At 42.8% G+C, this 23564-nt stretch overlaps 1 protein-coding gene across 2 annotated transcripts in view; it reads right to left on the bottom strand.

Annotated features, from left to right (window-relative positions):
• The window catches only part of dnah7 (dynein, axonemal, heavy chain 7), a 279868-nt gene that overhangs the window by 168013 nt on the left and 88291 nt on the right, over positions 1-23564 (bottom strand). For both annotated transcript variants that reach the window (XM_082968848.1, XM_045707381.2), the window contains exons 22-33: positions 22135-22275; positions 21514-21726; positions 21256-21365; positions 20791-20959; positions 18609-18711; positions 18122-18249; positions 17651-17863; positions 16601-16699; positions 15995-16243; positions 5855-6004; positions 4039-4221; positions 1105-1281 (exon numbers count right to left, since the gene is read on the bottom strand). In XM_082968848.1, coding sequence (XP_082824974.1) covers positions 1105-1281; positions 4039-4221; positions 5855-6004; positions 15995-16243; positions 16601-16699; positions 17651-17863; positions 18122-18249; positions 18609-18711; positions 20791-20959; positions 21256-21365; positions 21514-21726; positions 22135-22275 — 1935 coding nt within the window. The remainder of the gene's footprint in view (positions 1-1104; positions 1282-4038; positions 4222-5854; positions 6005-15994; positions 16244-16600; positions 16700-17650; positions 17864-18121; positions 18250-18608; positions 18712-20790; positions 20960-21255; positions 21366-21513; positions 21727-22134; positions 22276-23564) is intronic.

Below are 23564 nucleotides of genomic sequence, written 5' to 3'. Positions count from 1 at the left end.
TGGTTGGGATATGTACGTTAAGGTCACAGTAGGGACGATGTCGTCAATGCACTTATTGATGAAGCCGGTGACTGAGGTGGTACACTGCTCAATGCCATTGGATGATTCCGGAACATATTCCAGTCTGTGATAGCAAAACAGTCCTGTAGCGTAGCATCCACGTCTTCTGACCACTTCCGTATTGAGCGAGTCACTGGTAGTTTTTACTTGTGTTTTTCCCTCTGGATGCACATGTGACATTCTGGTAGAAATTAGGTAAAACGGATTTAAATTTGCCTGCATTAAAGTCCCCAGACGCTAGGAGTGCCGCTTCTGGATGATAATTTTCTTGTTTGCTTATGGCCTTATACAGCTCATTGAGTGCGGTCTTAGTGCCAGCGTCGGTTTGTGGTAAATAGACAGCTACGAAAAACCTTGACTACCTCAATATTAGACATTGCGCACCAGCTGTTATTGACAAAAATACAGACCCCCACCCCTCGTCTTACCAGACGTAGCTGTTCTGTCTTGCCGATGCACGGGAAACCCAGCCAACTGTGTATTATCCGTGTCGTCGTTCAGCCACGACTTGGTGAAACATAAGATATTTGTTTTTTTTATGTCCCGTTGGTAGTATAGTCTCGAACGGAGCTCATCCAGTTTATTCTCCAGTGATTGCACATTGGTTAATAGAATGGATGGTAGAGGCGGGTTGGGTTCCACACTCACCGATGAATTCTCACAAGTCACCTTGATCTCTGCCCCGTGCATTGCCTTATTTTCTTCATGCGAATGAAGGGGATTTGGGACTTGTCTGGGAGCAGCATTATATCCTTTGCGTCTGACTCATTAAAGAAAAAATCTTTGTCCAGTTCGAGGTGAGTAACCGCTGTTCTGATATCCATATATTCTAGTCTATTCTGAGTTCACTATACAACTCCAATGATTGCCAGGTCAAAAAACATATACAACTGTAAATACACTAGTCACTAAATTTAATGAAACCAGAAGAGACTGTAGTCCTGGAGGACTGGACTTGAGAAACCTTTGGATAACATGGTGTGCATGATGTTAATATAAATATATCTATGGGAATGTCCAATCTAGTCATTCTATGTATTGTACCTGGGTGGCCTTGCGTATCAGCTGGAGGCAGGCCGGCAGCATCCGGTCAAAGAGACCAGTGATGAGGTCCTTGTGCATGGCGTTGACTGTGGTGGGCAGTGTGTTAAGCCAGGACAACATGAGGGGCCGCCAGCCCAGCATGTGAGGCTCCATGTAGATCATGCCACAGCGAGACACCTGTTACACACAACACAAACACGTTTGTCTTGTCGGCTATAGAAGGTTGTAGCTCAGCCACTGAATGTCATAGAAATGAACCAAAAGGTATCCTTACAGCTTGTTTCTAGCAAAGAACATTGCAGACCGAAGCGCCGTTATAGATCACTTTATATTAATCAGATCTGTTTTAGTGCATGGTGGGTGGAGGAATTGGCCATCAAATCTATGGATAGCAGCCTACAGCCTAGTTTGGTCTGTCAAACAGGTAGGCCTACCTCTTATTTATTAAATAGGAAGAAATATACTCCAACACAAAGCCCTCGTTGTCAGTATATAGTCAAATTAAAAAGAAGGTTGAAACTATTTCCGATTGATTGTGCCGCATCTGCTGCTTCAAGTTTCAGCACCACAATGTAAGTTACTCGAATCTGGCTTATTGTGAGGTCAATAACTCTGATAAATAGCTTCCTCATGGGCAAGAAACATTGCTTTTATTAAAATCAATTAAAGTAGTAGAAAGCTATCAAAGTTGTCCAGTGCCATTAAAGTATTCATACCCCTTGACTTGTTCCATGTTTTGTTGGGTTACAGCCGGAATTCAAAATGGATTAAATATACTGTGTGTATGTTTTACCCATCTACACACAATACCCCATCATGACAAAGTAAAACCATGTTTTTAGACATTTTTGAAATACAAAAGTCTTCACACCACTGAGTGAATACACGTTAGAATCACCTTTGGCAGCTATTACAGCTGTGAGTCTTTCTGGGTAAGTCTTCCAAGAGCTTTGCACACCTGAAGTGTGCAACGTATGCACATTATTATTTTACAAATAATTCAAGCTTCAAGTTGGTTGTTGATCATTGCTAGACAGACTTAAAAATGTCTTGCCATAGATTTTCAAGTCGATTTAAGTCAAAAATGTAACTCGACCACTCAGGAACATTCAATGTTGTCTTGGTAAGCAACTCCACTGTATATTTGGCCTGTTTTAGGTTATTGTCCTGCTAAAAGGTGAATTTGTCTCCCAGTCTGTTGGAAATCAGACTGAACCAGGTTTTCCTCTAGGATTCTGCCTGTGCTTAGCTCTATTCCATTTCCTTTACGATAAAAAAAACCTATTCCTTGCCGATGACAAGCACACCCATAACATAATGTGGCCACCACCATGCTTGAAAATATGAAGAGTGGTACTCAGTGATGTGTTGTGTTGGATTGCCCCCAAACATAATGCTTTGTATTCAGGACATAAAGTTAATTTCTTTGCCCAATATTTAGCAGTTTTACTTTTGTGCCTTATTGCAAACAGGATGCATGTTTTGAATATTTGTATTCTGTACATGCTTTCTACTATTCACTGTCGCTTAGGTTAGTATTATGGAGTAACTACAATGTTGTTGATCCATCCTCAGTTCTCATATTACAACCATTAAACTATGTAGCTGTTTTAAAGTCACCATTGGCCTCAAGTTGAAATGAGGTAGCCATTCCAAAATCATTATAAACACTATTGCATACAAATTGAGTCCATGCAACTTATGTGACTTGTAAATCACATTTTTACTCCTGAACTTATTTAGGCTTGCCATAACAAAGGGGTTGAATACTTATTGACTCAAGAAATTTCAGCTTTACATTTTTTATTAATTTCTATTAAAAAAATAAAAAACATGATTCCATTTTAACATTATGGGATATTGTGTGTAGGCCAGTGAAAATTCAGGCTGAAAAAGTCAAGGGGGGTGAATACATTCTGAAGGTACTGTAGTGCTACCCAGGAACTCTGGGCCCAAATCATATGCAACACAGAAAGGGGTTATTCCTGACCACAACATGACCTTACCAGAAAAACATTATTATGTGAATTATAATTCATGGAAAAAAGGTTAAGGAGTTGATACATTTTTTGTTAGGGCAAATCAAGTCTGACATTTTAAAGTGGAAAATATAAACTTTAGAAGCCTTTTTAAACCTTGAATACACAAGTTTGTATTTCCTGCTGTGCATGAAAATTCCTGCAACAGGATGATCAAATTAAGATATGTTATTTATACATTTGTAGCCCTACATTTATAAGGGCCCCAAGTTTTTCTTAGTCTGGTTATGTGGTCAGAAAAAACTCTGGACACTACATATGATGAACTTTGTGCACAGGACTACTGCATCAATGAAACAGTCCTTGTCATACTTAATGTGTTCACAGAAGATCCAAGTGGACTGTATTATATAATTACCAACATGCACAAACGCTGTGAGACATACATAGAGTGCCATTGGTCCTTCTGGTGTCAATTTGTCTGTAAATGTGACTGTAATTGTGCGCTAAGAGGATTGGTCTCTCCCTTTAGTGACCCGCATTGTGACAGTGTGGAGGCTGATGCCGTTACACAATACTGTACAAGAAGTCTGCCCCAGTTATGCAACTGCATATCTGACTTCTTTCTCTGAGACATCAGAGAGAATGTTTACCTGATGCTTGTTTTGTTTGGGCCATTAAATCTTATGAAATCCCCCTGATGTTTCCTGACATAACACAGTGCAGATAATAAATACATAATTGATAGTGACTTAAAGTTGGTTAAAATATGTGTGATCTATAATAGTCGCGATTGAATGAGGCCATGAGTTATGCATCAAGATGTGACAAAGATAATGATATTTCTTGCTGATAATACTTCAATTAGCCCTTACTTCTTCTCCCACCATTATCAGTGCTGTATGTATTTGAGAACTACAAATTGCCTCAATAGAACTACAACTCCCAGTCTCACCGTGGCAGGGGAGGCCACCTCCAGGTCCATGGGCTCGAATATGAGGCTCATCTGCGGGGACATCTGAATGATCTCTCCGCTCATCAGGCACAGCTTCTTATTGTCGTCCAGCACCGTGTTCATGTTCTCAATCCACACAGCATCCACCGGCCCGTCAAAGATCAGCCACTTCCTGTCCGGACTCTAAGGATGGAAAGAGGTATGTGCTGTGTGGTACTTTCTAATTATCACTAACTATCAGTTTTCAAGTAGCACAAAGTGGACCCATGTGCACCCAGACGATTACGTGGCTGTGTGGGTGCTAACAAGTGAAGCCTCCCACTCTCTCAATCTTTGCTGTCACCACAGGTTATGGTCATGCCAGTTTCAGTAAAATAGCTAATGTAAAAGGAAAACTAGAGCAAAGGGAGATCCTGCAGTGCTCAACGTTTTTTGAGGGATTGGGGAGGTATTAGTGGAGCTCACAAGTTTCTGAAAAGATTAAAAGTACATTTTAAGAAATTCTTAGGTAAATCAAAGTTGATTTAAAGATGGCACATATGGATTAACCAATAATCATATGCACATATTCATACTTTCCCTGACACTAATCACCTGAAGTCCAACTCTGAAGGTCATAACAGGCCTCATATACAAATGTAGCATTCCAGAACTGATGTAAATTAACACCTACACATGCATAATGGAGGTCGACATCAAGCATCAATTCTTCAATGAGAAAGCTGGCAGGAGTTCTGGTTAAATTGATTTGTTATAATATAAACAACTCGAGATGCGATCAGCTTGGGCCATCTGGTGCTCGAGAAAGCATAATGTAATCATCTGACAGAAAACATTACTTGAAAATATCTCCCTGAACCAGGGGGGGAGAGAATCACATAAAGTATGCAGATGCTTCCTGTGTCAAAGCTAATGATTTCAAATTAAAGTGCCAACAAAACTGGAATTTACTGGATTTAGTGTGTTAAATAACAAGCAGGAAATAAAGTCTTCTAGCCTAGTGAAGCCAGGCGTCGTTCGGTGGTACGGACTTTATTGCTTTAATACATAAGCTGTCAAAACATATTGAAAATACCTATGTACTTCAATACCTCATGTTGATAAGTGAAATATTTTGGGAAAAAACAACAAGCTCCTGAAGAGAAGTATGATGAAAAGGTGTCAAAGCTACCCGTTGTTTCTGTCAATTACAATTGTTGACTGAGAAATAACAGCGGGTTAGTTTAATAGGGAAATTAAGATATTTTACTGTCATTCTGACATTTCTAACAGCCTCCTAGACAAAGGTCTCACAGCATTTGACCCACAGCAGTGACACCAAGTTAATTCCCTTGAGTTATTGATCTCTGTGAACATCTTAATCTCATTTTAAAAGGTTATAATCCACAGATTGTCTCTAAAATCCCTGTTTCCATGGAAACAGTACATGGCAGCAGAGCCATATAATTAAACAATAAGGCCCGAGGAGGTGTGGTATATGGCCAATATACCACGGCTAAGGGCTGTTCTTAAGCACAACACAATGCGGAGTGCCTGGACACAGCCCTTAGCCGTGGTATATCGGACACATATCACCAACCCCAGAGTAGCCTTATTGCTATTATAAACTGGTTACCAACGTAATTAGAGCAGTAAGATGAAATAATTTGTCATACCCGTGGTATACGGTCTGATATACCATGGCTTTCAGACAATCAGAATTCAGGGCTCAAACCACACAGTTTATAATTAGAGTTTGGTCATTGCGGTTTCTGTCGGAATGTTCTGAGTGCCACTTTCTCCAGTTTTTGGAGTTGACCGTGGATGACCATTTTACCTGAGAGCAGGCGAAGGCCCTGTAGCTGACCGCCAGGATGCCGTCCGACCACTCGTGAGAGACCGGGTCAAACTGACCGTACAGCTGGCCCATGGTGATGGACTTGGGATTTATAACCGTGATTTGGACCCGGTTTTCATCCATTAAACCCTACAGTACATAGACCACACACACACACACACACACACACACACAGACACAGACACAGACACACACACAAAATTAGCTGATTAGCAACATTATCTCTGGACAATAGAAACCAGTTACTTATAATAGATAACAGATCCAAGCCCATCTGAAAGCACCAGAAAAAAAAAAACAAGACAGCTAGAACATAATGTAGATTAGGCTAGCACCTCATTTGACCACACTTCCTCTGCCAAGGCATAAATCGCCTCCGAGATCAATGTCTCCATGATAAAAAGCTTCTCCAAACAAAGGAGGAGAGCCAAAACCCCAGCGAGTGGCATTTCTGAGTGGAGCTGTCAGACGGTGTTAAAAAGGAAGCGGAAGCTTGCGGAAATGAGAGGAGGATGGACATGACGGGCCATCTAGCGTTGCCGGGGACGATGATAAATGTGACATCATTCGCCATTCCATCATTTGCCATTCTGTCTCCTCCCAGGGAAAGCTAGAAGGCCTCTCAGGCATGTAAACACCTAACTGCTGTGCTATGCTTGTCTGGGAAACAGTGATGTCTAGTAAACAGTGCAGAAGTGGACCAACTATATTGAAAGGATGTACTAACTAGACAAAGTTCTGCCAAAGAAGAAGACCAGAGGAGCAAGACCAGGAACCTCTATAGAGTGGCCAAGAGAAAGTTACACTCAGAAATGAAGGCAGCCAAATAGCAGCACAAAGTCAGGCTAGAGCAGTAGTTCTCCAGCAAAACGGTTTGTCTGTCTGGAAAGGACTAAAACAAATTAACTACAAAGCAAAATCTCCCGAGTCCCCGACGGCAGACAACCCCTCAATGCCGAATAAACTAACCAGTTTTACTGCAGATTTGACTCACAAAGGCCGCTCAATCACCAGGTGCAGTCATAAGAACCTGGAACCTAGCACAGACAAAAAAGTGGAGATGGTGGTTGACTTTAGAAAACGCCACCACCATCTATCCCCTTCGAGATTGATGGCTCAGCTGTTAGCATGGCTGAATCATTCAAATTCCTGGGGACTATCATCTCCCACAACCTCAAGTGGGAGGACAACATCACAGTGGTCACCAAGAAGGCACACCAGCAGATGTACTAAACTCAGCTGAAAAACTCAAAATCTCCCAGTCAATCCTGATCTTTTTTTTTTTTACCTTTATTTAACTAAGCAAGTCAGTTAAGAACACATTCTTATTTTCAATGATGGCCTAGGAACAGTGGGTTAACTGCCTTGTTCAGGGGCAGAACGACAGATTTCTTTACCTTGTCAGCTCAGGAATTCGATCTTGCAACCTTTCAGTAACTAGTCCAACGCTCTAACCACTATGCTACCTGCCACCCCCTTTAAAGAATCAATCATTGAGTCCTTTCCTCACATCATCCAGCACTCTATGGTTTGGGTCTGCATCTGCCTGCTCCAAGGGCAGACTGCAACACATTGTCTGGGCTGCAGAGAAGCTGCCACCTATCAAAGATCATTGCGAACTACTCCCACCCGGTCACCCCCTCTTTCAAAAATGATCCTCTGGCAGACTGGTTCAGGTCAATCATGACCAAAACCACCCGGCAACTGAACAGTTTCTTTCCACGTGCTGTGGCCCTCACCAACCGGCCATCTGGACCATAGAGACTAAAGGACTATGCACCTTATGTTGCACACCACATCAAGCCATCTCTGAACTGGACACAAAATAACTGCACCAAACTGCATCCACACTCTGTTCATCTCTCTACATTTAGATGCACTGACCGTACAAAACATTATTTCCATGACGTAGACTGACCAGGTGAATCCAGATGAAAGTTATGATCCCTTATTGATTCACTTGTTAAATCCACTTCATTCACTGAAGATGAAGGGAAGGAGACAGGTTAAAGAAGGATTTGTAAGCCTTGAGACAACTGAGATATGGATTGTGTATGTGTGCACAATTCAAAGGGTGAATGGGCAAGACAAAATATTTAAATCTTTGTACGCGGTATGGTAGTAGGTGCCAGACGCTGTAACGTGTGCGCTCAGTCGGGAAGCAAGTTTAGGGAGTGAGTGTTTTAATAAATAAATGAACCAATAAAACACGTAACACAAACAATGCACCGACATGAAAACAGGGTCAAAATCACCTGAGGAAAGAACCAAGGGGAGTGACAGATACAGTGGGGGGGGAAAGTATTTGATCCCCTGCTGATTTTGTACGTTTGCCCACTTACAAAGAAATGGTCAGTCTATAATTTTAATGGTAGGTTCATTTGAACCTTGAGAGACAGAATAACATCAAAACAATCCAGAAAAATGCATGTCAAAAATTATATAAATTGATTTGTATTTTAATGAGGGAAATAAGTATTTTACCCCTCTGCAAAACATGACTTAGTACTTGGTGTCAAAACCCTTGTTGGCAATCACAGAGGTCAGACGTTTCTTGTAGTTGGCCACCAGGTTTGCACACATCTCAGGATAGATTTTGTCCCACTCCTCTTTGCAGATCTTCTCCAAGTCATTAAGGTTTCGAGGCTGATGTTTGGCAACTCGAAACTTCAACTCCCTCCACATATTTTCTATGGGATTAAGGTCTGGAGACTGGCTAGGCCACTCCAGGAAATTAATGTGCTTCTTCTTGAGCCACTCCTTTGTTGCCTTGGCCGTATGTTTTGGGTCATTGTCATACTGGAATACCCATCCACGACCCATTTTCAATGCCCTGGCTGAGGGAAGGAGGTTCTCACCCAAGATTTGACAGTACATGGCCCCGTCAAATGATAAGGTGAAGTTGTCCTGTCCCCTTAGCAGAAAAACACCCCCAAAGCATAATGTTTCCACCTCCATGTTTGATGGTGGAGATGGTGTTCTTGGGGTCATAGGCAGCATTCCTCCTCCTCCAAACATGGCGAGTTGAGTTGATGTCAAAGAGCTCCATTTTGGTCTCATCTGACCACAACACTTTCACCCAGTTGTCCTCTGAGTCATTCAGATGTTCATTGGCAAACTTCAGACGGGCATGTATATGTATTCTTGAGCAGGGGGACCTTGCAGGCGCAGCAGGATTTCAGTCCTTCACGGCGTAGTGTGTTACCAATTGTTTTCTTGGTGACTATGGTCCCAGCTGCCTTGAGATCATTGACAAGATCCTCCCGTGTAGTTCTGGGCTGATTCCTCACCGTTCTCATGATCATTGCAACTCCACGAGGTGAGATCTTGCATGGAGCCCCAGGCCGAGGGATATTGACAGTTATTTTGTGTTTCTTCCATTTGCGAATAATCACACCAAATGTTGTCACCTTCTCACCAAGCTGCTTGGCGATGGTCTTGTAGCCCATTTCAGCCTTGTGTAGGTCTACAATCTTGTCCCTGACATCCTTGGAGAGCTCTTTGGTCTTGGCCATGGTGGAGAGTTTGGAATCTGATTGATTGATTGCTTCTGTGGACAGGTGTCTTTTATACAGGTAACAAACTGAGATTAGGAGCACTCCCTTTAAGAGTCTGCTCCTAATCTCAGCTCGTTACCTGTATAAAAGACACCTGGGAGCCAGAAATCTTTCTGATTGAGAGGGGGTCAAATACTTATTTCCCTCATTAAAATGCAAATCAATTTATAACATTTTTGAAATGCGTTTTTCTGGATATTTTTGTTGTTATTCTGTCTCTCACTGTTAAAATAAACCTACCATTAAAATTATAGACTGATCCTTTCTTTGTCAGTGGGCAAACGTACAAAATCAGCAGGGGATCAAATACTTTCCCCCCCCCACTGTATAGGGAACATAATCAAGGAGGTAATGGAGTCCAGGTGAGTGTCATGAGGCGCTGGTGCGCTTGACAATGGTGACAGGTGTGCAGGAAAATCAGCAGCCTGATGACCTAGAGACCAGAGAGGGAGTACACGTGACAGTACCCCCTCCCTGACGTGCGGCTCCAGCCACAGGACACTGACAAAGGGGACGAACCCAGGGATCAGGAGAGGACCGGTCACCCCTGCTGAAGCGCGGGAACCTGTCATGCCGGCTGAGGCGCGGGAACCTGTCAAGCCGGCAGGGCGTGGGAACCTGAGAGCATGAGAGCCTGAGCATGAGAGCCTGATGAGCCGGTGGAAGCAAGGGAGCCTGGCGATCTGGCGGAGGCATGAAAGCCTGACGAGCCGGCTGAGGCATGAGAGCCCGACGAGCCGGCTGAGGCATGAGAGCCCGACGAGCCGGCTGAGGCATGAGAGCCCGACGAGCCGGCTGAGGCATGAGAGCCCGACGAGCCGGCTGAGGCATGAGATCCCGACGAGCCGGCTGAGGCATGAGAGCCCGACGAGCCGGCTGAGGCATGAGAGCCCGACGAGCCGGCTGAGGCATGAGAGCCTAGCGATCTGCCTGAGGCATGAGAGCCTGTAGCAGCTCCCAAACAAATTTACACTGACACAAAAACAAACAAAAAACACGCTATTCTGTAATGAGAATGCTGAGAGTTGGGAAGAAAGTTCAGGGAGTGAGTGTTTTAATAAATAAATGAAACAAACACGTAACACAAACAATGCACCGACATGAAAACAGAGTCAATAACACCTGAGGAAAGAACCAAGGGGAGTGACAGATATAGGGAAGATGATCAAGGAGGTGATGAAGTCCAGGTGAGTGTCATGAGGCGCTGGTGCGCTTGACGATGGTGACAGGTGTGTGGGATAATCAGCAACCTGATGACCTAGAGGCCGGAGAGGGAGTATACGTGACAGACGCACCGGTTTGAGTGTGTTAAGAACGGCAACACTGCTGGGTTTTTCACACTCAACAGTTTCCTGTGTGTATCAAGAATGGTCCACCACCCAAAGGTCATCCAGCCAACTTGACACAACTGTGGGAAGCATTGGAGTCAACATCGGCCAGCATCACTGTGGAATGCTTTCCAAGCCTTGTACAGTCCACGAATTGAGGCTGTTCTGAGGGCAAAAGGGGATGCAACTCAATATTAGGACAGGTATGCCTAATGTTTTGTATACTCACACTGATACTGCAAAATTGCACATCCTTCGGGAAGGATTTAGACACGTTAACTTTCTCCACTTTGTTAGGTTACAGCCTTACTTTAAAATTGATTAAATTGTTTTTCCCCCCTCATCAATGTATACACAATACCCCATAATGACAAAGCAAAAACAGATTTTTAGAAATGATTGATAATAAAATACTGAAATATCACATATACTTAAGTATTCAGAGCATTTACTCTGTACTCTGATGAAGAACCTTTGGCACAGATTACAGCCTTGAGTGTTCTTGGGTATGACGCTACAAGCTTGGCACACCTGTATTTGGGAAGTTTCTCACATTATTCTCTACAGATCCTCTCAAGCTGTGAGGTTCGATAGGGAGTGTTGCTGCACAGTTATTTTTAAGGTCTCTCCAGAGATGTTTGATCAGGCTCAAGTCCGGGCTCTGGCTGGGCCACTCAAGGACATTCAGAGACTTGTCCTGAAGCCACTCCTGCATTGTCTTGGCTGTGTGCTTAGGGTTGTTGTCCTGTTGGAAGGTGAAACTTTGCCCCAGTCTGAGATCCTGAGCGCTCTGGAGCACGTTTTCATCAAAGATCTCTCTTTACATCTATCTATGCCTCGATCCTGACTAGTCTCCCAGTCCCTAGCGCTGAAAAACATTCCCACAGCATGATGCTGCCACCACCATGCTTCACAGTAGGGATGGTGCCAGGTTTCCTTCAGACGTGATGCTTGGCATTCAGGCCAAAGAATTCAACATTGGTTTCATCAGACCAGAGAATCTTGTTTCTCATGGTCTGAGAGTCTTTCGGTGCCTTTGGGCAAACTCCAAGCGGGCTGTCATGTGCCTTTCACTAAGGAGTGGCTTCCGTCTGGACACCCTACCATAAAGGCCTGATTGGTGGAGTGCTGCAGAGATAGTTGTCTTTCTGGAAGGTTCTCCCATCTCCAGAGAGGAACTCTGGAGCTCTGTCAGAGTGACTCAGGTTCTTGGTCACCTCCCTGACCAAGGCCCTTCTCCCCTGATTGCTCAGTTTGGCCGGGCGGCCAGCTCTAGGAAGAGTCGTGATGGTTCCAAACTTCTTCCATTTAAGAATGATGGAGGCCACTGTGTTCTTGGGGACCTTCAATGCTACAGAAATGTTTTGGTACCCTTCCCCAGATCTGTGCCTCGACACAATCCTGTCTCTGAGCTCTACGGACTATTCCTTCAACTGCATGACTTGGTTTTTGCTCTGACATGCACTGTGGGACAATATGTAGATAGATGTGTGCCTTTCCAAATCATGTCCAATCAATTGAATTTATAACAGGTGGACTCCAATCAAGTTGTAGAAACATCTCAAGGATGATCAACATAAACAGGATGCACCTGAGCTCAATTTCAAGTCTCATAGAAAAGGGTCTGAATGCTTATGTGAATAAGGTATTTCTCTTGTTTTTTTCTTCATAAATTTGTGATGAATTTTTAAAAACCTTTTTTCGTTTTGTCATTATGGGTTATTGTGTGTAGAGTCCTGAGGATATATATATATATTTTTAACACATTTTAGAATAAGGCTGTAACAAAAATGTGGAAAAAGCCAAGGTGTCTGAATACTTTCCAAAGGCACTGTATATCAACTTTAGACCCACTGTACAGTCATGGCCAGAAGTTTTGAGAATGACACAAATATAACATTTCACAAAGTTTGCTGCTTCAGTGTCTTTAGATATTTTTGTCAGATGTTACTATGGAATACTGAAGTATAATTGCAAGCATTTCATAAGTGTCAAAGGCTTTTATTGACAATTACATGAAGTTGATGCAAAGAGTGAATATTTGCAGTGTTGACCCTTCTTTTTCAAGACCTCTGCAATCCGCCCTGGCATGCTTTCAATTAACTTCTGGGCCACATCCTGATTGATGGCAGCCCATTCTTGCATAATCAATGCTTGGAGTTTGTCAGAATTTGTGGGTTTTTGTTTGTCTACACGCCTCTTGAGGATTGACCACAAGTTCTCAACGGGATTAAGGTCTGGGGAGTTTCCTGGCCATGGACCCAAAATATCGATGTTTTGTTCCCCGAGACACTTAGTTATCACTTTTGTCTTATGACAAGGTGCTCCATCATGCTGGAAAAGGAATTGCTCGTCACCAAACTGTTCCTGGATGGTTGGGAGAAGTTGCACTTGGAGGATGTGTTGTTACCATTCTTTATTCATGGCTGTGTTCTTAGGCAAAATTGTGAGTGAGCCCACTCCCTTGGCTGAGAAGCAAACCCACACATGAATGGGCTCAGGATGCTTTACTGGTGGCATGACACAGGACTGATGGTAGCGCTCACCTTATCTTCTCCAGAAGCTTTTTTCGGATGCCCCAAACAATCGGAAAGGGGATTCATCAGAGAAAATGACTTTACCCCAGTCCTCAGCAGTCCAATCCCTGTACCTTTTGCAGAATATCAGTCTGTCCCTGATGTTTTTCCTGGAGAGAAGTGGCTTCTTTGCTGCCCTTCTTGACACCAGGCCATCCTCCAAAAGTCTTCGCCTCACTGTGCGTGCAGATGCACTCACACCTGCCTGCTGCCATTCCTGAGCAAGCTCTGTACTGGTGGTGCCCTGATCCCGCAGCTGAATCAACTTTAGGAGACGGTTCTGGCGCTTGCTGGACTTTCTTGGGCGCCCTGAAGCCTTCTTCACAACAATTGAACCGCTCTCCTTAAAGTTCTTGATGATCCGATAAATGGTTGATTTAGGTGCAATCTTCCTGGCAGCAGTTTCCTTGCAGGTCACCATGCTTGATAGAGGAAGAACATTGATTCTAAACACCACCCTCCTTTTGAAGCTTCCAGTCTGTTATTCGAACTCAATCAGCATGACAGAGTGATCTCCAGCCTTGTCCTCGTCAACACTCACACCTGTGTTAACGAGAGAATCACTGAGATGATGTCAGCTGGTCCTTTTGTGGCAGGGCTGAAATGCAGTGGAAATGTTTTTTGGGGATTCAGTATATTTGCATGGCAAAGAGGGACTTTGCAATTAATTGCAATTCATCTGATCACTCTTCATAACATTCTGCAGCATATGCAAATTGCCATCATGCAAACTGAGGCAGCAGACTTTGTGAAAATGTATATTTGTGTCATTCTCAAAACTTTTGGCCACAACTGTATATCCACTGCTCATTCTCTTATAGCTCTATGCTAATTTCTTCCTTGTTGTATATGGTTTATAACTTTGTTTAAACTCCTCTGTCTGTATTATGTCTCTAAGTGTAGTCCATCACTAGCAGCACCATATCACCAAGTAAAATTCTGAGTATGTGTAAATGTACTTCACGAATAAAGGTGATTCTGATTTAGAAAACATGGTTCTCTTTTTACTATGGCAGCTAAAGTGATTGGACACTTAAGTTCAGCTAACATGGACTTCCACAAACGCATGCATGGATGTCAATTGGAGATTAAGTACGAGGGTTGCTTTACGAGCACATCTCAAGTCAAGATTCAGCCCTAAGAAAATATTAAATGAACTGCCTTGGAAAATTCAATCCAACCCATCCTAAACAGCAATTTGTTCACCAGCCAGTCAACCATGGCACTGAAGTGTCACATTTGATATCTATACCTTCTATTTCTTTGAAAATGAACAAGAGGGGTTTAAACGCCCCCACCAGAGGGCAATGCCGCCACTATTTCAACCCTGAAAAATGATGCAGGCTGCTAATACATGTCCACGAATTGGGGGTGGGAACGTTCTGGAGATTTCCACGTGGAGTGAATAAATAACAACAAGTAAAGTGCTGACAGCTGTCAGTGTATCTAGCTAACATGCTAACCTCATCTAGCTAGCTAATGTTACCTGTTGTTCCTATTTTTATTCAAAGGATTAGCCAGCTGTCTAGGCTATGGCTGGTTCATGATCTGTCATCAGTATAGGGAAAACATAGGGAAAACTTTGTCTTTAAAATCTATTGTTATCTCAAGTTTTGGCATCTTCCATAAAATGCGGCCGCGAATCCGCCATAGAAAGAATAGATGAAGCTCCGGTAATATGGATAGCCTATTGAATGGTTCGGACTAGAGACGCGTTCTTCTACAACACGGTGCAACCATTAGTAGGGTGCTGGCACGCTATTTGGCTGCGGTATAGCAAGCCAAGGCAGCCCGTGCTGATGCCATGGTTGAGGAAGTGAAAATATAGGGATAGGCTAAAATTACCTTGCTCATGATGCACGCCGCAAATTATATGTAACAAAACTAAACACCAATACAAATGTTACGGCACTACAAAATAGATAAAGAAGTTTATTTTTCTTTTGCGGGTGGCTTTTTATTATAGGATAGACACTTGTGGATCTACTATAGCTGCATCAATCAAACCAGTGGAGCGTGCAGTGAAGAAGAGTTTGTATTGCATGGCCCAGTGCCGCGGGTGGGTGTACATGTTTCCGTAAGACCAATGGAATGGTTGAAAATGTAAGTTTAAACCCCCTATGCACCATGGCTCAGACGGCCATGTAGGCTACGGCGAAAAGCTGTTTGGTTCAGCTCAGTCGCGACTCGCAGAGAGGAAGAACTTTTCAGGTGTTTCTGATTAATAAACAATGTCATGCTGGTGGATGGTAACATTCAAATGAATCCCAGCCCTGAAAAGAAATGTAGACTAAAAAGTATTAGCACGTCATCTCATAGAGGAAACACATGCAATTAACACAGAAAATATTGAAGTTACCAGTTCGGCTTTCCCACTTCAAGCCCAAATATATCATACTTTGACTAAGAAGATAACTTATTGACTTAAATCATTGTGCAACATCATAGGTAAGCTATTGGCATCATTTTTCAGCTGAAAAAAAGTGAATGAAAAAAATGAATTTCCGCTCGTGGGCCTTTAAAGGGGTTTTAGACACAGAATTGAACTAAAGTGCCATATCTTAATTTGATCCAGTTTCACACAGCAGGAAAATAATCCTGCAGCAGCAGGATGATCAAAAGAAGATATGGCATCTGTATGTAAGAAGTGAAAGTTACCTTCTCACAGATGTCTTGTAGGGCTGCTGCCAGCACCCGGTAGGCGCACGTCTTCCCACCAAAGGGCTCCCCCACCAGCATAAAGCCGTGGCGCACGATCATCATCTCAAAGATCTGCAGGATCTTCTCTGCGAAGAAGTCTGTCACCTGCAGGTTCATCTTATCGCTGTTCTCTTTGATGGCCTCCAGCAGGAGACGATAGTCTGGTTTGGGGAGTTTGACCCCGGGGAACAGATCAGAGGTGATGCCCTGGGAAGATGCATACGTATAGGGGTGGGGTAACATATCACAGCAAGAACTGGCAAATCTGGTGCAGTCCATGAGGATGAGATGCACTGCAGTACTTAATGCAGCTGGTGGCCACACCAGATACTGACTGTTGCTTTTGATTTTAACCCCCCCCTTTGTTCAGGGACACATTCAATTTCTGTTAGTCACATGTCTGTGGAACTTGTTCAGTTTATGTCTGAGTTGTTGCATCTTATGTTCATACAAATATTTACACATGTTAAGTTTGCTGAAAAGAAACGCAGTTGATTAGTGAGAGGATGTTTCTTTTTTTGTTGAGTTTATATTGTCAGGAAGTGGCATTGCAAACTATCTCACCCCAAAGAGCGGTAGATCATGAGCCAGGAACTTGGGCAGATTGACGTCAATGATGGACCTAAGCAACAGGATGTCTTCGTTTTCATCAGGATACTTCAGCTGACACGAGAGAGAGAGAGATAATGGTGTGAAGAGGTAGATACATAATGAGAGGGAGACAAATTTGGGCCTTGTGGGGAAAGGCATCATTCAGGAGCCTTGTGTGCACTGACACGCGCTCTCTTTCAGACGAGGGAGCCTTCAGTGGTATTTGCCGCTTTAGCTTAGGGGCTAAATGCACGCCACTATTTTCCAAAAGTAATTTTGAAAGAGGCGACAGGGTAAAGTCCTGGAGGCGGCAGTGCTGAAATTGATGTAAAGATTACATGAATGCATTGCGGCGCTCCGAAAACAACACTTAGAGCCTGGGAAAGCATATGTTCTATTTATATGGGGAACCAGGTTCTGGGTTCAGATCTTTATCTTTGGAAGTCAATCTTCCAGGTTCTGTCTTCATTGTACTCTGCTATATCATTGCGTGTTAGGAACGAATGCCCCAATTTCTCACTGTCATCACAATGTCAAAAGAGACTATTTCAATCTAATGTGGCTGCAAAGAGTAATGTTCAACTTCATATTCAACTTCAGACAATGACAACCTGGTTTGAGAGGACAAATTGTCCCATTACCAACAACAAGTGTTATTAATAATGTCCCCTTTTGTCCAATTGATCTAGCAATATAAAAAAAACATCACAATCGTGAAAGTGAGAGGAAAGGAGCAAAGTGTGGGGACATTGTGGGGTGTGTAGGTATGCACATTTTTGTTTTTGCCCTAGCACTACACACCTGATTCCACTTATCAAAGGTTTAATGATGAGTTGATTAGTGGAAGCAGTTGTGTAGTCCTTTGGGTTCACAGGAACAGGATTAAGAAACACTGCCGTAGAGGTGAACATTGTGGGAACTTAGAGGACAGAGGTAAACACTTATTGTGGGTACACTATAGGGACCTGAATGACATGGGCAAAGAGTCAATGTGATGACATTGTGGGGACTTGTGACAGGTACCTTCAGGTTCCCGGCGGCGGTCAGCACAGACTTGACGGCCCTCATGCCGTAGTCGTAGTGGTGCTGCATGGACAGCTGTTCTGAGCACAGCCTGTAGGTAGCTACGATCTTCACCGACAGTGGCCGGGCAGTCACAAACCCACAAGAGTAGAGCACAATCTCAGATATCATGGCGTAGTCCGGGACCATCATGGCCACCGTCCTGAAGAGAGCCTAGAGAAAGGAAACAACCCACCAAAATTGTGCCTGCTTCCCAAATGATACCTTACTCCGTACATGGTGCATTACAACCCTATGGGCTCAGGTCAAAAGTAGTACACTATGTAGGGAATAGGGTGCCATTTGGGACGTAACCTATGTCATGTGTGCCATCATGTGATCCCGTACAACCAGATGGCTCTTGGGTACAGTCACTGAGACTTGTGCTAATGTGATCTCAGATAATAATACTAATACATTTAGCATGGGTACCTTTAGGTTGTCTGGCAGTTCAGAGCGACCGGCGTATCCTGGGTTCATGGTGATGAACACAGCACAGGAGGGGTTTAGTTTTAGCTCCGTCCCCTCAAACAGCAGCATTTCAGCATGGGAAGTAATACCTGAGTGAGAAAATGTATGTATTGTAATGTAATGGATTGTAATGTACGCACGCTTGACTGCAAGTCACTTTGGATAAAAGTGCCTGCTAAATGGCATAAATCATTATTATTATATGACAGAGACCGGGACCACATTTGACCAGTGCCATTGACTGACCATTCTAGTGACAAGTAAGAACATGTGGCCAAATGCGCTATAGTTAGTAGTACTAACAGTTGAACTATACACCTAAACACCTCTATGTATGGTGTGAGAATGTGTATTATGATGTCTCACACAGCTCTCTGTATGGTGTGATAATGTGTAAATTATGGGGAATTTCTCTCACACAGACACTTTGGGACCCTCTAACACACACCTCTCTGTATGGTGAGAATCTGCTGGGCTACCACTGATAGAACCTCCAGGTCAATGCGGTTGAACTCGTCGAAGCAGGCCCAGGCTCCACAGGACAGCAAACCCTGCCAAGCAACAAGAGATATGACAAGAGAAGAATGCACATACACCTCAAATAGAGAATTGCATTTGAAATTAGTAAGTAAAATTACATTATTTTTGTAGAAACTCATTTATGCACATCTAGGAAATGTATACTAAACACATGCCAATCAGGATTTAGACAGGGACATAGTACCATCTCAGCTGCATCCCTTAGTCAATGTTATTGTATGCTCTCTAGATAAAAAGCAACGTTTAAAGATCTAAAGCCTTTGATACTTTGGATCATTCACTGTTGTTGCCTAGGTTGTCCTCTGTCGGACTTGATCAAAATGCCTGCAACTGGTTCAATAATTACCTAACTGATAGATCTCAATGTATAGTTGCTGACATGATTCCTCAAGGTCACAAAAGGAGTACCTCAGGGGTCTATTCTAGGGCCAGTACTACTCACATTGATTATTAACAATATTGATTCCTTAGTGAAGAACTGTATACTTTTATGCTGATGACACTGTGCTGATCAACAAACTGCTTTTAAATGTCATTCAAAACTCACTTATTAAACTTAAACGGGTACTGAATGCAGATAAAACTAAATATGTTTTTTTCTAGAGCCCACAGCATTGGCATCACAAACGTACATATTTGCACTTTGAATGGAGCACAAATTAAGTCCCCTCATATAAATACCTTGTAATTTGTCATTTAAAGGAGCTATATGTAAACTGAAGCGTCCTTGTGGAAACTAGGCAATTTGCAACACCACAGCCTGAATTCAAACTGTCCCCCCTTCCCTCCTTAAGTTTAGTGTTTGAGTCTTTTGCTTTCTGTTTTGTCCACCAGCTTCAAATTGAAACAGCTGAAACAGACACATACACAGAGTGTAACTTGGACCACTTGCGGTTGCCAAGGCTTCGTTGTGATATCCATCATACTACCACACAAGTTCTTTAGGAGGTTCAGTAGTAGCCTATGTCTTAGTACCCATCATGGACAACAGGAGAGCACTCAACCTTAGGAATGTTAGCTATCAGTTAAATATTTCCCCAAAAAGGGACATTCAACTTTTTTGGATGAAAATCTTTAACTCAAGGCTAAAAGTCTCAATGTGCATGCCACCCAAAACACAATATCTGTATTGTACTGCATGGCTCCAGCAGTGTTGTTAGAACAATGTGTCAAGTGTGGATATTAAGAATTTGTCAGTCCATTTTCGTGTGGGCAGAGAAGTGTTGAGTAAAGGATGAGTTAAAACTTGAATTAAATTAAAGAGGAATAACCCAAAGGACCCTCTTAAAAATCATCTAAGCTCTTATACAAGTGGCCAGAATCGCAATGACCTGCATTGGGGGCCATGCCATGGTGGTCCTCTTTTGGGTAAAAAAAAAGTTTACAATTCTGTTAAGCAGTTATTATAAACTGTTATCATATTTGAGTAAATAACTGCCTCACGGAATGCCTATAAAGCCCGGTACAGATCTAACAGCCGAGACAAGATGGTTTTATGAAGTTTGCTTGACCTAAACGATGTAGTTTCAGAACGTCTCATGTCAGCTGCTGGAGTTTCCAAGATGCAACATATCAAAAGTTTAGCCAATCAAAGAACAGTGTGCTGATGTTCTGTATTTAGCCAAGCAGCTAGCTAGCTGATACACATGTGCCTTGTTTGTGGTGCATGTATTTCATGATACTGGTTTGCTATAACACTTGCTACAACAAGTGGCAACTTTGTTTCAAAGTTTCATCACATCATTCCAAAAAGTGTCACTCTTACCATGGAAACGGTATCAGCTGTGCATCTCATATTTTTGATCTGAATGACCCCTCTAATCAGCTGTTCTACAATACAACATTTCAAAACTGGAACATTTTTTGTTTATCATAATTGAAAAACGTTATTGATGAGCATAGGCCATTCACCAATAGAGCCATGCCAACTAGAAGCTGCGCCCAATAGTAAGAGTGGGTGTGAGGGATCTTAGCCTGGATAAACAAGACTGAACGCTGCACACACCATTGTTTCACTTTACTTATCAATGGTGAGTGTCTGGTTCACTCAGGTTTAGTCAGGTTTTACCACGCTAGAGGGATATGCCCACCTTGAAGAACTTGCCCAAGGCGATGTAATCCAAGCCGTCGGAGCAGTTGAAGACAACACATTGCTTGGCCACAGCCTTGGCCAGATCCTTGGTGGTCTCCGTCTTCCCTGTACCTGCGGGGCCCTCAGGGGCCCCTCCCAAGTGTAAGTGCAGGGCCCCAAACAGTGTTCTGTAGGAGAAGCGGCAGACCTGTGTTCAAATGCTATTTGAAATCATTTCAAAAACTTTATATATATATATGCATGATTGTGCTTTCCTGGCACAATGGAACCAATAGAATAGTCACAAGGAGTGCAAACCCCACCTACTTGGCACTCTAATCATTCTAGACCAAGTCGCTTGAAAGATTTCATATAGTATTTGAACTTAGGTCTGATTTGAGGGCATTGCATTACAGTCGCAGCACATCAGCATGTTGAGGGTCCTGACTTGCCAATGAGTGTGGTGAGTATTAGTGGTCCTTACCTGTAGCAGCGGTCAGTAAGTGGAGTGATGACCAGGCGTGGTGTGTTCCCCAGATACTCATAACCATAAGCAAGGCCAGCATTGATCATCTTAGTCTGGAGACGGTCCTCCTGTATATATAGAGGTCAAGTCAACGCAAACCTGGTCAATTAGCACTTAATGGAGACAAAGGTAAAATACATAGACACAAACAAAACATGCATGCATGCACACATACACACCCAAAAAACCCACATGCACACACACGCATACACTTACCACCCAGTAGTAGCGTAGCTGACTGAGCCACTCAAAGTCAGTCTCGTCCCTGATGCCTTTCTGGACCAGTGTGGCTAGCACATCTCGGGCGTGGACGTCCTGTACCACCAGAGCACCCAGGGTGACCCGGTTCTGCTTGGACAGCTTCCCGCGCACCAGCATCACAATGTCATCGATCTGACTGTTGTTCTGCTGCAGGTAGGCATCCAGGGCCTGCAAAACAAAAGGGAGACATCACTGGTTTGACAGGGAAATATACGTCAATCATAGGGTGGTATGCAAAGACACCCATGCACTTTCAGTAACATGTGCAGGCTTTTATACACACTCACGTGCACACACTCACGTGCACACACACACGTGCACACACACACGTGCACACACACCAGGTTTTTCTTAACATGGTCCAGTGCTCATCAAGTGGTTCTTCCTCAGTTAGATGTGAGATAGCACTTAATCTGTTCTGCAGCATGACAGCAGCCTATATTTGCATATTTATTTGACAGTGATAATGCACATCAATAAGATGTGCCAGATTAAGCCAGCTGGCTAGTTTTCATCTGTTGATATTATATGATATAATATAAGGTAAACTCTTTCCAATGTAGTTTGGCCTTGTACCTTCTGCCCTGAGACGATGGCCGCGTGAATGTCTTTGGTCCAGTACACCTGGGAAACACACAGCACCGTCTGGCCGGGCCAGGTACGCACCCAGTTGATCCTCAGGTCCTTGGGGTATGCCTCAATGGCCTCCCCAATCACCTGGGGCACACAACCATTGGATTTGAAAATAATTATCAAAACAATGTTGTAATTAGGAGAGAATGTGTATTTAATTTTTTATTTTACCAGGCAAGTCAGTTAAGAACAAATTCTTATTTTCAATGACGGCCTAGGAACAGTGGGTTTACTGCCTTGTTCAGGGGCAGAACGACAGAGTTTTACCTTGTCATCTCGGGGATTTGATCTTGCAACCTTTTGGTTACTAGTCCAATGCTCTAACCACTAGATTTTCTGTTTAATGGATGCCTTGCATAACATTTCTCAAAAATAAAATAAATACATTTTAACAATTCATATGAATCGATTCTTTTAAACAATAATTATTTCGATGAAACAAACGATTCACTTTGCCATTCTAGTATCTGGGATTTGGGTCATTCACAGTGAATCAAATGATATGAATCAAAATAATAATTTATGAATCGCCGTAATTTTAGAAAAAAATATTAGCTGAAGCCTTCCTTTTGGATTATGTGGCTGCAAAACTTGTTTTGTAGATACTTCAAGTTGATATAGGCATTACATTTATGGGACATTGCAACTCAAAAGATGCTAGTCTGCCTGCAAAGTAAACACCTCTAAGTTAAGATAAACATGACTAAACTAGAAATGGTACGTTTCCTTAAAATATGTGTGCTTGCTTCAGCTGTCTAAAAAGATTTGTATGGTAGCGGGGGATGTGTTAAATGTAGAATTCAAGCTGAATAGAAGCGGAAGCAGTTTGTTATAGTAAGAATATGTCTGAATACTTTAGTAGACTGCTATGTATATATTTCCGTTAGCACATCAATTATACAATTTGGCAGAACTATGCATCTGAAAAATGAACTGTGCCTAAAACTCACCCGGGACAGACATTCAATGGTGCTATCCAACTTCTGACACCAATGTAGTTAATTAGGGGGGTGCGCTGACTAGGACTCAACTGTGGTCCCTGTGACTGTCATTACAATACTAATATACCAAAAGGTTAAAATCTGTTGGTAAGGTCCATTAGATGTTGTACTAAGGTTGTTTAGTATTTTTCGGTATAAAAATTGTATTTAAAAAAAATTGTGTTTCATTTGTATTCTCTCGCTTGCCTCACTTTTCCAAAAATGTAATCCGTTAAAGAGTAAATTAGGTTTGTATGGCCTAAGTAAGAAGCCTACAGTGGGGGAAAAAAGTATTTGATCCCCTGCTGATTTTGTACGTTTGCCCACTTACAAAGAAATTATCAGTCTATAATTTTAATGGTAGGTTTATTTGAACAGTGAGAGACAGAATAA

This window comes from Salmo salar, chromosome 25 (assembly GCF_965601325.2).
Source record: "Salmo salar chromosome 25, fSalSal1, whole genome shotgun sequence".
Taxonomy (NCBI): Eukaryota; Metazoa; Chordata; class Actinopteri; order Salmoniformes; family Salmonidae; genus Salmo; species Salmo salar.
This window is presented reverse-complemented; position numbering and strand designations above follow the sequence as displayed.